This window comes from Ciconia boyciana, chromosome 1 (genome assembly GCF_034638445.1).
Source record: "Ciconia boyciana chromosome 1, ASM3463844v1, whole genome shotgun sequence".
Lineage (NCBI taxonomy): Eukaryota > Metazoa > Chordata > Aves > Ciconiiformes > Ciconiidae > Ciconia > Ciconia boyciana.
Window position 1 is genome coordinate 76856035 of NC_132934.1, and position 15594 is coordinate 76871628.

Consider the following 15594-nt stretch of genomic DNA (forward strand, 5'->3'; position numbering starts at 1 on the left):
TATGGCACAACTCCATCCCCACAGTTCCAAAACTGCTTTCCAGCTTCAGGCACAAGGAAGATGGTACCATGTATTCCTTTCTTACGTTGAGAGACAGCACACATCTTTTAATCTTTGTGTATCCTGGGCCTCATCAAGGTAGTCTGCTTTATGTGCCAACAGCTGTCTCCTTCTCCAGAAATCATAGTTAAAGAAATGAACTGTTGTAGTGGGATTTGAATGGGCAAACATCTGCTCTCCAGTATTGCATATACTAACAAGATGCACTACCTGCATTTGCAGCTTTTTAAGGCCAGAGGGATCTGTTGTGCTCATTAACCCTGACTACAGGCATTGCACAGGCCATAGCCGGTCATCGATGTTCTGCATCTCATTTAGCGGTCAGCTCCTTTGCTGGCACAGACTTATCATGTGTAATTACTATAGTTAATTTGATTGATGTGATCTAAAAAGAGCCTAGCAAGAGTCAGGGATTTGAACAGACATCAGTAAAAAGAAAAACAAACTTAGTGCCCTCTTTTCCTCCAGCATTCTCCAATGCAAAAGTCCCTCCTAGTTCCCAAAGGCAGAGTCCCCCTCTGCTCCTGCCTCCTTAGGCTCCTTAGAAAATAGAAAGGCTTTACAGCATCCCTAAAATTCAAGAGTAGAGTTTCTTGGATCAAAGCTGAAAATGTATTACAATTTCTAGGAAACTTTATGCAGGTGCCATGTTAGAAGCTCCTCCTCTTATTCTTTACTTCTGTCCTAAGTTGTGTCTCTTGGCCATGAAAGAGCCAGATGTAGAGAAATCCAATGTGGCTGAATTTTACTTTTATACAGTTGTACATGTTTTGGAGTGGGACATATCTTTCATTAGACCTGAGTGTAATTTTATGCGGAAAACCAATAACTAAAGAGGAAGCAGATTTTTGGTCATTGACCTTGCTCTGTTTGTAATTATTTCATTAGCATTGCAGCACAGTATTTAGCATGGCCTTTTTTATGCCAGTTGATTTAGCAGTTCTTAAAACAATGTTTTCTTGAATATGCCTGGATGCAAGTGCCTGCTAAAAGCTGAGAAAATGCTTAAGTGCACAAGAATGCAATCACTTTAGTAGAGAGAAGAGCTTCCTGGTTTTAGACACTTCTAAGAGGACAGAGATTTACAGCACTGTGAAACCTGGGGAGAGCCAGGAGAAAGGAAAGAGACAAGTAAGCTAAAGCAACCTATGAAATGCCATTGCACTGCACAGCATTGTTAGCTTTTCAGCAAGCTACTGATTTATCTTGTTGTCAGTAAATTAAAATGCATCAATTCAGATGCTGCGGTAACCCTGGAAGAGAGGAATGGCTGCATGGGACTGCAAGTCTAGTTCCTTCGTCGTGTCTTGTGCTTCATGTAGTTGCCCAGGGTGTTTTCCTGAGCTGACCTCCCATTTGGAGCACTCCTTGGAAGACAGAGCAGTGTGTGTATACACCAGCACCTTTGTTCCCTTCCTGTTCCTAGCTCTAGCCCTCTGTCCTTGCTGATGGAGCAGAAGTACAACCTTCCTATTTTCTCCTCTCTCTTTACATGAGGTTAATGGGGTGGGTAGAGGAGTGCTATCTTGCAGACACACATGCATGCATAGTAAAGCAATTTGAGTGGGTACTGCTAAAACGCAAATGATTGGATTGTCTTAAAAAGCCCTTCCGTAAAGAAACTAAAATGAGTTATTTGAAAGGACTGAGCTCATGGAGATTTTGGTATGTTATTGCAAGTCATTCAACACAGAGTGAGTGTTCCAAGTACAGGATGTCTCAAAATGTACTCCTAACTTTGGGACAGAGCTATTGATAGTAGAGCATAAAGAATGTAATTGTATCGCCAAAGGCTGAGGCAAGTGGAGCCGAGATGGAAGTGATCTTATTTTAGAGGGTTTGTGTTTCTAAACTTTAGGTTACCAGTCTCCCGTTGTTAGTGAAAGCAAAGGTTATGCTGTTTCAATCAAAAGTTTCTTTCCTACTTGAGGTGGACAAAAGATTAACTCTAAAAGGAAGAAAACAAAGTGCATATAGTTCATATAGGTGTAGATATACATAGTTTATATATATATATATATACACCCATATACATATGTAGTTTTGTATATACATACATTTCACCCAGCCTGTATCTTTTCCCATAGGGAAATGAATTTGTGTTTGTCAGCCATGCTTGCTGCTCATTGAAAGCAGCAAGAACAGAATCACGGCTGCTGTACATGGGAGACTTCTGCTGCTCAGCTTCGTTGAATAGCAGGAAATCCTGGAGTGCAGCACAACTCCAATATTCAGTTTTTATTCCATATTAGGAAATATTTCCTTATCATTACTGCGGGTATGTTGGAATGATTTGTGAGATTAATTTCTGTGAACCAAATTAAAAGATGAGGCCCTGTCGCTTACTTCTGGCTTTTGGACAAACTCCACGGGAAGGAATGGAGGCTCAGCGTGGGGAGGGGTAGCCCTTTTCAAACAATGCAGGTGAAACTAGCCTCACCAAGACTGGTTTAAAATAAATTGTTTTAGCCCGGTGCAGTTCCTCAATCTGGGTTACGCAGCTTCTTGTGCTGGCACAAAGCATCGAGTGGCAGCGGGAGAGAAACAAACAGATGGTTTGGTGGAAAGTGGGACAGCTTCTTTCAGAAACAGTACTGGCTAATGCCAACTTACAGTGTGCATACAACCGTGGCCTTTGCTGGGGAGGAGGTGGTTGGTGTTTTTCAGAGGGTTTTTTTGCCTAGTCCACTCAGAACTCAGGTATTTGTAGGTTTAGGAGTCTACCCCAAGACAGGAAAGTAACTTCCTTGGCTTTGAAAGCATCTCTTACTTGGGTGCACTGGGTGAAAAGCTCTCCTGGAATGTAGGGGCATGTTGGAGCCAGCCACTGACACCCTGAGCTGCTCTCTGGGCCTCGCAGTCCCTGGGGTTTCCCTAGTGTCATCGGTCCCAGAAACACAGCAGCCACTGAGGCTGCAGGATCCATGCAGTGTTTCCATCCCCAAGTCCTGCGTGTCTGTGAATGTCTCCTCGAGGTTTTCTCACGGTCATGGGGGCAGGGCACTGGGAGCGTCCGCTCTTTTTTGGTTTACGAGCTGGGACTGGGCGAGCCATGGAGCGCTCTTTGCTTTTAGCTGTGACTATAAGGGGCAACTCACCCAGACGCTCCATGGGGAAACCAAGAATGACTTAAAATGGCTAAAACATTTGAACATCTTTTGCTTTTAAATAGCAAAGCCTGTTCCAACAGGGCTAATTTTACTTGGTTTCTTAGTGCTACTTTATATAGAACAAATGTAATTCATTCTGTAACTTTAAAGTAGCAAAACTTCTTAGAACATAACGCACATTGTGGAATGAATAACAAAAGAAATGAAGTATATAAATGAGGTAAATGAAACGCTAAAGTGTCAGTGACAGCTTGTTGCAGTCTTGTTATTTAATTTTCCCTTCTCAGATGAGGACTGTTGTAAAAACTGGAGGGTGTCAGAAAGATCTGGTCTTGGCAATAACGTCAAAGAAGAACCTGTGTGTGAAGTATCTGATTTGTTGTATTTGGCAAGGAATATTACTTCCTTCAGGTAGCATGTTAAATAAAATAGGGGTTTGTGAATGGTGATACTACTGAAAACATGAATTATGTAGGGACATAATATTTATTTTTCTTTCTGAAACATACCCCAGAGCAGCACTTGGCAAACACGCTGATCTGATAACTGTGAACTTCAGTAACAGCAGTAGTGCAGCTAGCATCATCCAGACGCCAAGAATAGGAATATTAGGTCAAAACCTATTGAGCTGAAGGCTTTTTTTTTTTTTTGACATAAGTGAACTTTGGACAAGGCTCCGTTCTGAACATAGAAATCTTTATTTAGTAATAACACAAGTATTAAGATCAGGCTCCAGGAGTTGAAAAATATTGGCCCATAATTGATGTAGATTGGAGCAGTAGGGTTTTCTTATTTGCTTGCTGCTTGGAGACTTCAGGATCCTGTAGGGTTTTGCTTGTTTCTGGAGGTTGCTCAAAAGCTTCAGAAGTGGATTTAAATTGGGTTATAGAAAAAGAAGGCAGGGAACCTCTCCAGGAGGAGGTTTGGTATAAACAATTGAATGGTGAAAATATGCACAGTGCAGTTGCCAAATTTGTGCTAGCAGAAACTGTAGCGCAGAAAGTCATTTTCCCTCTGGGCTGATACCACAGTATGACCGCTTTCTTCTGTTTCATCATTGGAGCTATCAGCTGTTGTACAACATTTTTATCTTTGCTTTCTGTTTGCGTGTCAGCTCATACCACGTACAGTTGCATGTTTCAGAAGTTGCCCAGGGTGCCTGGGCGGCTGCTGCTCCTCCCCTCACTCTTGCTGGTATGTCACACCACCTCATCCTGCTGAGCCTTCGGTTGCTTATTTCATTTATCGGTCCCTGCCCACTGCCTTTTGGTGTGAATCATGTGGTTATTTGTGTATGGTGGGTTGGTTTTTTTTTCTTATGTGTATATATATATATATATCTCCTGTCTCTCTTTAAGAGAATTCAAACAATTTGGAGACAGCAGGGCTGGCACTCATACTTGAAGCCTTGCTATATCTATGCTGCTTTCCTAGACAGCACTTCATTTTTTAAATACAATCCTTGTCACCGGTGGTTTTTAGTGCCCAGTTTTGCAAGTTGCTTTGCTGTGTTGTCTGTAAGGAGTCAAGCAGTGTTACTGAGTCCGCTCTAGCTTCTCACCCAGAAGAGCTCCAGCACTACGCACAGTGGTGATAGCTGGCATTTCTGAAGGTACTCGCTTTATTGAGCTATACGTGTTTACTTTGGAACAGGTCTGGCACAGAAAACCTATCTCTCCTTTCTCTTTTACTTTCTAATTCTTGAAAAATGCCATTTGTATGCTTCATTTCAGGAGCAAGTTAAATGACAAAATGTGTCATGCTGAGAAAATGGGAACTTTGAAAGGCAGAAATATGTTTCAGTATCTGCCTTACCTGGAGGCTTTCACTCAAGAGCCAAATTCCCTTGGAATGTAAATGGAAACTTTATAAACTCTGCAGTTTTACCCTTTTTACTGCAATAGTGAACTGCCTTCCTACTTGCTGGGCATTAGGGGCGTGCTTGGGTGTATAAATTAAAATTATCAGCCTTTCTGTGAAGTGACATAGCTGTTTTGGGAGGAAGGGTTGGTGTTCCCTGTCCTGCTGAACATGTATGTAGCTTTACGTTTTAAATCCGAATCAGAGACCCAGCAGCGTGATGTAAGTAGCATCGTTCTGTCATGCAGAAAAAGACATGCTTTTCTCTCCAAGAGAATTATATGTGGTGTTTGCTCCCTAACTTAAATATGCACTAAGTAATGAGTCCATAGTAAATTTATTCTAGAGCTACTGTATAATTATACTACACATGTGGTTTCAAAAATAAGAATGGTATTTCCATTGTGTGACTTAAGTCCAGATGAATTTGATAGTATAGATCCAGCCTTATTTGATAGTAAGAACAAGCTACATGATACAACACAGATGTGCAGGAGACTTGCCTGTAAAGAGACTGGCACCTTCAGACCCATTCTTACAGAAGTGAAGTCTAGTCGTGATACCCACCACTGTCTAACTGGCACAGACTTGCTCTTTTGCTGGGCAATCGGCATAAGAGAAAGCAAGAATTGATCAAATAGGTTACTGTAGTATCCCGAGAAATGTGAAACCCTCTAATAAGGAAGAGAGCTGGAAAGATTGGTTTCAGTTTTCACTGCTTGTAGCATACTCTCACATATTTATATTCTCACTGAAGTGAGAAATCATTAAAAAAGTAAATGTGAAATGTTGGAAGAATATGTTAGATCAGAAATTATAAACTTGTCTGCTTTGGGGGAGTGTTGGTTTTTTGTGTGTTTTGTTGGGGTTTTCTTTTTCCTATCTAAGTATTTGAATCTTCACCACCACTACAGTTCAAATGTTTGATGATGTGAAGTGTTACGATTATGCTCTATACTCCACATCCTTTTCCTGTTGCTCCATTTTACAGGCTGGAAAGTATGCCATGGGGTAATAAAGCAAATTTCTTGAGATCTTGTAGCACATCTGTGTCGGGATCCTGTTTCATCCCTTGTTATCCTTTTCTCTTTAAAGTCTAGAGCTACCTGGATAGGTAGAAATAGGCTCTAAAATTTACCGAGGGTGTCAAACCTCCATCCTTCCTTCCTGCCAAGCAACAGCTCTGTGCTTGCTCTCTTCTTCGTACATCCTGGATGTCCTGAGATGGAGCTGTGGAGGCTGGAGACGATGTGTGAGGGGCTTGGATTTGTGTTCTCAGCCCTTCCTGATTAGAAAATGATCCTGCAAGGTGCCAAGTGTTTTTTTTCAGGGGAGAACAGTTCTCTAGGTGCCTTGATTTCTTCAATCTCTCCTCTTCTGAGTTGTTGTAGCAGGTGGGATTGAATGCCTCAGTGATTTTGCTCTGATTAACCAGAGCCTGAATCCAATAGTCTAATATAAAAACATTAATGATGGACTGTGGGAGCTCCCAAGAAGCACCCTGGAGAAGATGTGAGTTTTGAGTTACTAGTTGTGTAGCAGAAGCTGGGTGTGGGGTTTTCAACAGTGGAAACACTTTCAGGAAAATTGGTCGAGGGTTTGACTTAGAGCTGTTGGGATAGGTAGAAGCACAGACTGAAGTTGTAGTAAACACTGCTTGGCCTTCCTCTGCTTCCCAATCAGGAAAGATCTGTGAATAAAATGATCAAACGTATGCTTGGACCAGGCAGCATTTTTCTACCAGAAAGGAGATGGTTGGTCAGGACAGACTTGCTCAAAGGAGACTCTTGAAAACTCCAGCTTGTTAGCATTGGGTCTGCTGTCCCCTTTCTGCTGCTGTACCCTGCTCTCCCTTGTCCTTTGGGAACATCCTTCATCTCCTCCCTGCTATGCTGCTGTCCCACCTGCTTCTTGGGCAAGATGTCCCCTGGTCACCCCACACCTGTAGGTCACCTCATCCCTCTCTCCTGTGCCCACACCGTAGGTGCTTGCTGCTGAGCAGAGCAGGCATCAGGAGAAAGGCTCACACTGTGAGTTCAGCCATCTGTCCAGGAGGCACAGGCTCAATTTCTGGGCCAAGCAGCACATATGGCGTCTCTGCTTCTGGCAGCTCTGAGAGGTTGTCCTGCGGGCTGCGTGCTGCTCAGTGTCTCCTGTCGATTAGGTCGGTTTGATGTCTCTCTCGTTCACAACCAGTGGTGTATCATTTTTTCCAAAGTAACAGGCCCTTCGGAAAGAAAGGTCTTCTGTCCTCGTTGGCCAGAGGAGTTTTGGACAAATACATCTGGCTGGTTAATATGACCTTCTTCGTGGTCCAGGGAGCCTAATGCAAGGCTGGTGATGCAGCAGGAGTGGAATGGTTCCATTATGCAAATGGCACGAATTTGGGTGAATTAGTAGTTTTCTGAGGGCATTTCCAAGAACTATGGGTGGCATCTTTTCAAAACATTCCCGTTAACGTGCTGAGGTCAGTAGAAGTAGTGTGCTGTCAATAAAAGGCCCCATTTTGAAGCTTCTTTCCTGCCTCCATCCCCTCTGGCATCATTTGTTTATAAAGGTCGTACTTAAGGATTTTACTTGGTTACTCCCAACTGAATATTTTGTCTGGGATGTGGATTTGTGCTTCTTTGGGGGTTTGTTAGCGGAAGCAGAGAGGACGGAGGAAAAAGGACGAAGAGGTTTTCTCGACTTTGAGTTGATGTAGGATTTTGCGGGGTACCTTGTATCTCCTGCCAGGTCTGTGATCTTTTCCACTTACTTTGGGGAACCTGGAGAGCTCAGGGCACTTCTTGGATTTACAAAGTCTATATTTTCCTACTGTTAGAACTACAGTGAGGGTCAGCCCCACTATTTATAGTGTGGTGTGCTAGTGCCGGGATTGTTATCTCCTTTTTACAGGCTTAATAAAATCAAGTGACTTAGATTTGCTATTTGGTAACGTCTGCATTTGTGAGTATAGGAGCATGGGGAAAACAAATTAACAGGAAACAAAATTGCAGTGTTGTTTTATCCTACCAGGAATACAAGGCGTGCAAAGGATAAATATCCTGTTGCTTGCCAGTGCTAGAGTGCCCTCATTATACCTTAAGTAAAGGTTAATCCATTTCAAGCCTGGGTTAATGCTATGCTATCCTGACAGTCCAAAATGATCAGAAGGCGGGTTTTTACTCTATTAGGTCATTTCTTGAAATAACTTAATCACTGATGCCAGCGTGTGGTCAGCAGTTGCTCTGTTTGATTTGGGTGTGTCAACATGCTGTAGGTTTTGCTCTCGGATACCTGTTTTATATTTATCTTTTCCCACCTATCAAGGGAGAAAGAGAGTGTAATATTGTATAACAGACTCAATACAGAGAGCAGAGCCAAGTTCTCCAACTTTTCAAGAAGTGTCCAGTATGGGGTACGTGTTTGTGTGAAGAATAAACCCCTTAATTTTTAGTAAAGATTATTAACAGTTGACAGCTCTCATCTGTCTTTAGTAGAAAACTGAAGGGGATAAAAGATAGATTAAAAAATAGAAATATTGACATCATCATGAAGCAGCTGTACTGCTATTAAAACCTCCTGGTATATGTATAGAGAGATACATTTTTATTCTCAGAATTCTGGTGTCTTGCGCACTCCAAAATACACAGCTAAAATAATATCTACATAATGCTATAAAACGCCTTTATTTGTGACACAGCAGCTGCGTTTCTGGCAACAAATATCTTATTGTCGCACCAGATCCAATTAAAAATCCACAAGATGAAATGTTGTCTTCACAGAGGGTAGCAGGCAAATCCAAAACAAAAAACTCACAGCAGAATTAAGCAATCTTCCTGTCTGATGTGGACGTGCAAGTTTTCTTCTGTATGAAACTTTTAATCTGTTCACCTTAAAAGGTATTAGGATCTGCTTGCAGATCATAAACCTAATTTGGGATTTGTCTTCCTCAAAATCCCCATGTGAAATAGAAGGATTACGTAAATAATCAAAAGGAAGTGTACGTACTTCTGTGTAATTTTCCAAAACCAACCCCAAAACAACCTGAACAAACGAGCATGGGGCTGAGATGCTGCTATTTGTGGCTCCCCTCCGTGAGGCTCTCCTAAAGTGCCTCAACCCACTTCCAGGTAGGGCATGAGTCCTAGGACAAACTGTGCTGCTTTTTTTAATCTCCCCTGGCTTCCCTAGACCAGCTGCAAGAGACTCAGGACTGTCTTAAGATGTCTTTTCCCAGTGTTAAAAGCGTTGTTGTAGCACATCCAAGTTCTTTGGGTTCAAGATGAAAGCTATCAAAGAGAGCACCCTTTCTTCTTTCCTCCAGTTTTTTTAAGTGCTCAGTGACCATGTGCCCTGACCTATAAGTACTTTATCTACATGGATAACGTATTTACAGCTGCATAAGAAGATTCCTCCCCGAATCTGAGAATCCAAACACAGGGAGCTCTGTAACGAACAGCTGCTCCAGAAAACGTTCATTTCATCAGTGGCATGGCACAGAGGTGGTCAGAAAGGAAACAAATGGAAAGACTGGTTGCCTAATGGCTCTGTGGTGGGGAAGGGTTTTCTATTCTTGGTGGTTGGTTGTTGCTTTAAAAAAAAAACAAACAAAAAACCAGCAACAGAAGTTTTCCATTTAAAATATGGCAATTCCATTATTTCATTTTCATGCGATGATTTCTAGAAATTCCCCCAACTGTCCACATGTAATTTTGTTGAGCGGCTTTAAAATTCAAAGATATTTAATGGCTATCTTCTGTCCTTGAAACAGCTTCTCCTCTGGATGGGACTAGGGGTTTTTTCCATTTACTTTTTCATTTTATCCTGACCTTTTGGTAGCACCTAGCATTTCTGGAGTCTGAAATTGTCATAGAGTTGTGACATGTCCAGCTGTGGGAGCTGCCTGGTCCTCCTCTCGCTTCCCCCTTTTCCTTTCTGTGCTCCACCATCTCTTCCCTCCCTCAGGCTGGGCTCAAGTCTGCTGGAGGTACATTTTCCTCATTTGTGGACAACTGTTGCTGGGTGAGCTGCCTGTAGCCTGCATAATTCTTTGCTATGATTCACCCTTTGTTTTGCCAACATGTTGTTATTTTTTTTAGAGAGTGGGTAGTAAGTCCTCCTGCTATCTCAGGATAATTTTATAATACACTTTTTAAATGGAGTTTCTTATATAGTGTCTAAGAATTTGGAGATGGAGAGTGGGAAAGAGGAAAATTTTTTTATTTTTTTCAAGTGAGTAGTGATTTGATATGCTCTGTTTCAGTACATGTTACCATGGCGATGACTGCAGGGACTACAACATCCTTTCCCATGAGTAACCACACCCGGGAGAGAGTGACGGTGGCCAAACTTACGCTGGAGAACTTCTACAGCAACCTAATTATACAGCACGAAGAGAGAGAAACCAGGTACTGGCTCTGCTTCCTCTTACTCCCCCTCAGCTTTTCTTGGTTGGCTTTTGGCAGTGGTTGTTCAAGGGCACTTTGATCCCCATGCACGGAGCAGTTCTCAGAAGTTTTTCTGTACTTGGTAGCAAGGAGCTAATCCCCAAAGGGCACAGGCTACCTTTCAGCTGCTGGCTGTGCTGGTAGACCTGTGAACATCCCCTGCTACTGCACCAAGCAGTCACTGAGTGACCAAGGACCTCCACTTTTGACATTCTCATGCAATTTACCTCCTCATCAGATTATTACTACTTTGTGGAAATCGCTCTGTGCAGGGTCTTATTTTGCAGCACGTGTGAGGTTTCTACTTCTGCGTGCGGGGTTGGTGATCTCTGATTCCTCTGCACGTGGCACAGGGAATAAACTCTACAGAGGTAGGTGCTGCAGAGCTGCTGATGGGTGGTAACTTGGTTTTGTGTAAGGCAGTGGCTCGTGGTGTCTCTTCATGCTCTGCAGCACGGACCTCATGCCAAGACTCAAACCTTGCAGAAGGGAGTGTATAGGAGGTAGGGAACAGGACTGATAGGAGAGGTGTTTGACAGGGTGATGGGGTAAGGAAAGGAGGCAGAGAGCTGGAGGTGGCCTGGGGTGAAAATAAGGGGCAGTAAAAAGCATAGGGTTGGTGATAGACTGTTTGAGAGGCTCTTGGGTGGGCAGGAAGAATTTTGGAGATAAGGTAGTACCCACCTCTAAATTCTTGGGTGGTGTTGACTGGTACTCCTTGCGTGGGAGTATGCGTTGGTCATCTCCACTTTAACTTCTCTCATCAGTGCCCAATTCTGCCTCCAATGTGGTGAAGTGCTACTTGAATTAAGTGTCAAAGCACCAAGCATTTGATTATAATGAATGTTGTGTTTCAAATTGTCATTAGCATGTGAAATTATCATTCCCTTGGTAATATGTTTTTAATTGAGGGGTTTTCAGCTCAGCAGCAGGGTTTCTCTCTTCATCATATTTAGTCATTATCCCATGTAATTGAGTTGGTTCTAGTTAGGAGAATAGACTGTCGGCTGAGAGCCTTTAATTTAGGGGATCCTGCTGTACTTCCCAAAGTGCAGAAGGACACCAGCAGCCTGGCATCCAGCCTTTGAACTCTTGGCTGCTGCTCGTGAGTAACCAGCTTTCTGAAAGCTGCACCCTGACAGTCATAAAGAAGCATCCCACAGGTGGAAAAAGAGGGGTCCAGCAGACATGTTGCCATGTGCTGACCCCCTGCCATCTGTGGGGGAGTACCTGTGCGGTACTCCCAGGCTTTGCTCCCTGCTCAGACACTCCCAGCCTGGCATGGCACCAGCTGGAGGAGCCCCGGGACCAGTAAGCCCTGCCCTGGGCAGGACACTGGGAGGAGATGATGGCAAATCCAGGGGGGTAGAGTTAGCTGGCACGAGGGTAAGGGGAGCAGGACCAGGTGTGTGACCATGGAGAGGTCAGCAAGGCTGAGACTAGGGGTGAAAGCTGGAGCTAGCTGAGGTGTTAGAGGTAGAGCTGAGATAGAAATGGTGGGAAAAAAAGTGTTTATTCTGATTCGTAATCCTAATTGATAAAAACAGCCTTACTTCAACAAGATTATATGAAGAAATATAAGCCATTAGAATGATTGTATGTTTGGACCTTTAATGCCTAATTCTGCAAATACATAAGTATATGCTTAAATTTGCTTATACATTTTCAACAGCTTTGGTCACAAATGAGTAAATGGATGGAGTGAGCAGTAAGTTTTCAAATTTCCATTTGAGGCAAATTCTTTGGTATCTGGAATATGGAAGTAAAGGCATTGTCTTGCTGTAGTGTTATGTTTGTTTTTAATAAATAATTAAAAAATCAATCCCCTGTTTCTCCCCTTCGCAGGCAGAAGAAGCTAGAAGTGGCTATGGAAGAGGAAGGCCTCGCAGACGAGGAGGTAAATACTACTTAAGTAACCTTTGAAGAGACTGCTTTGCTGTTGTCGCACTATGTCAGATTGGCATTTGAGGAGCTTACAGAAACATTAGTTAGCATGACATTAAGTTTTATTTTGTAAATGAATGTTGCCCCTGTGAATAACTTGTTTATTAGGGAATATGCTTGAATGATACTTGCAATAGCTAAGGCTTTTCTTGCCACCCTTAGTCATGAGACCTATGGCCGCAGCAAGTGCATAGCATGCTTTTCAAAGATTAAAATTGTTTGCCATTAGGTTTGGCAAGACAAAAAGGTGAGATGCGCTTGAAAGAAGTGGGTAGAAAGCAAAATGCTGAACCATTTTTTCTTGATTTAAACAATAAACTGGGCATACCCTTGCTCTGTTCAGATACAGATGAGGAGGCATCTCTGTCCAGTTGACATCTCTCAGAACTTTGGTTAATAAGTTAATAAGAGGTTCATCACACCATGGCTGCCTGTACTGTCTTCAGGATAGGGAGGGAAATAAGTAGGAACAGTGCCTCAGTCACTTCTGAGTTTGTGTTGCTGCCATAACTTCTGGGACGAGGGAAAAGCGAGTGTGGGTGCGTAATGCCATCTTGTGGTTTTAAATGACATTGTCATCCTAGTACAAAATCTGGCAGGTGCCTGATGGATGGGTCTCACTAGCAGTCTCTGAGATCTTCTCGACATCTTTGGGAGCATAGGTCAGCGTTTGTCTTCTCTCAGGGAGAATCCCATTGACATTTTTATAGAACAAAACATATGACAGGATTTGGATAGATTTTTCTTTCAAACATGAGTGCTTGCCTGCCCTAAACCAAATGGATTTTGCTATAGATAGTGTAAGTTGGATTTCTGCTGCCTGTTAGGCTCCTTGTTGCCTGTCATCACTCTTTTCGGTGGGGTGCAAGTTTCAGCTTTTATTGATACTTCACACTGCCCAAAAACAAGAGTCCTTGCCTCAGCTAGTGAATTTGGCCGTTTGGACTGATGTACTTTGAACCAGTATGATATTTTTTCTTCATTAATTTTTATTACTGTTTCTTTGTATCTAAGTAATAAAAATACCACCACCCCACCACCACCACCCCCCCCCAAAAAAAAAAAAAAAGTGAAACTGGGCCTGAGGCCTCTATATAAAAGACCGTGCTCATGGATCATACTTTGAGAAATTCAGAAAGACTGAGGGAGGGAGAATAATTCACAGGAAGGGAGATTGTATATCTTGACTTTCTACTGTCAAATGACTTACAAATTTCTGTGTTTGTGTCTCCTTAGAAGAAACTGCGCAGGTCACAACACGCTCGCAAAGAAACAGAGTTTCTGCGACTGAAGAGGACTAGACTTGGCTTGGATGACTTTGAATCTTTGAAAGTTATAGGAAGAGGAGCATTTGGGGAGGTTTGTGGCATTCTTGCTTGAACAGGATATTAAAAGTAGATTGAACATTAAAATGAAACATTTTAATTACAGAATAAGAACTTCCAGTTGGGGAGTTTTATTGCAGAATAATAGCTATTTGAGTAACTGTACAAGTGTGATAAGTCCAGTAATGAATTATGTGCATTGATTTCTCAAGGCCCCTGGAAAGGCCCTTAGTTTCCCACAGCTTCCTATTAGCCCAAACTGATATTGCCCCTGTGGCCCCCTGAAATGATGGATTTGCAGCTGCATGGCTCCTCACTGTAAACATTTTTCCTGCCCTGTGTCACATCACAGTTGTATCCGCTCCTGAATTTTAGCATACACAATCTCACAGCTACCTGGAATTTAGTGTGCCTGCTAACTTTTCCTAAAACAATAACTACTTCAAACTATCTGTTCATCACTAGTGTAAGTGTTGTACATGGTGTAGAAGTATTTCTTTTTTCCATGTTAATGTTTAACAAAAGAACTTTTCCATGCCCAGCAATTTTGAGCCTTGCAGTAGATTCCATGCTGGGGTCTAGTTTCTGAGGGAGAGAAGATTGATTGGGTTATACTTCTCATTATAGGTACGCCTCGTTCAGAAGAAGGATACAGGTCATATTTATGCAATGAAGATACTAAGAAAAGCAGATATGCTGGAGAAAGAGCAGGTTTGTGTTGTATAAGTCTCCTAGATTTCACACTTCTGCTGTCTAGAAAATTGCCAAAGTTCTTCGTGGCAGATACTATTTGGTCATATTTTCCACTTTGAAAGCCCCAATAATGGTATAGCAGTCCAAAGCATCTATGGAGTTGCTACCATAGTGCAAAAGACTAAGTAGAAGTTAGGAAATAAGGTTGTGTAACAGCATTCTTAAATGTTTTATTTACAACCAATTTGGAATAGTGAGAAAGATATTTTTTTTTCTCCCTTCCTTTATCAATGCAGACCTTATAATACTTAATCTGTAAAACTGCATTTCAAGGAAAATGCTTCTTGAAAAGTAATACTGTGCCAACATAAAAACTGCGAGTACTTGGTGTTTTCTTTTGATGGTTAGATACCAACAGATGTCACATTGTTCATTGGCTTTGTTTTCCTTTGTTTTGCTTTTTAGTCGGGTCTTGTCTTTTTTTGTTGTGCTTTGTTTTTGTTAGTTTGGTTTGGTTTTTGCTTTACTTATTAGTTAACAATTCACTGCAAGTTCCTGGTAGGACACAGCAAGTACTTTAGCACCACAAAGAAATCAAGTGTGGATGTCTCAAGTGAAAGGGCAGATAAAAGAGGACTTTCCTTATCTGTCCAAACCTTACCCATCATTTGCTCTTGTGTTACCTTTCCCTGCGGTGGTACTTGTACTTCTTCTTTTTTTTTTTTTTTTTTTCCTGGCGCAGACTTTTTGTCTCCTCAAGCTCATGCCCTGAATATAGGGAACCAGAGGAGCAGCATGTTCTGCACAGCAGCCAGAATGTGTGTGGCCCTCTGGTTGAAGCTGTGCCCCCATTTCATAACCTGATGTGGCAAGGAGGCTGAGCTCACGCTCTCCATTTAATTTGGGACTCTAATCTTCCCTGGGGAGTGTTTATCTACTGTAATTTTCATTGCTTGGTTTGTTCAATGGAAAGCAACACAGGACACATACAAGAAAATTAAGATTTTTTTTTTTTTTTTTTCCCCCAAGCCTGATAGTACTAGGACATATCGTGGCTGTTTTTTAAGCAAGGTTTTAATATTATATTTTATAGCTACATTGAGAAGTGGAGGGTGGAAAGAAATATTTTCTAACAAGAATAGATAGAGCTAGATAAATCAAAGTTGGAGT

General features: G+C 42.1%; 1 protein-coding gene across 1 annotated transcript in view; it reads left to right on the forward strand.

Moving 5' to 3' along the window:
• The window catches only part of STK38L (serine/threonine kinase 38 like), a 52123-nt gene that overhangs the window by 18774 nt on the left and 17755 nt on the right, over nt 1-15594 (forward strand). Inside the window, exons 2-5 of the mRNA XM_072875574.1 lie at nt 10279-10423; nt 12308-12359; nt 13643-13765; nt 14359-14442. Coding sequence (XP_072731675.1) covers nt 10290-10423; nt 12308-12359; nt 13643-13765; nt 14359-14442 — 393 coding nt within the window. The 5' untranslated portion in view covers nt 10279-10289. The remainder of the gene's footprint in view (nt 1-10278; nt 10424-12307; nt 12360-13642; nt 13766-14358; nt 14443-15594) is intronic.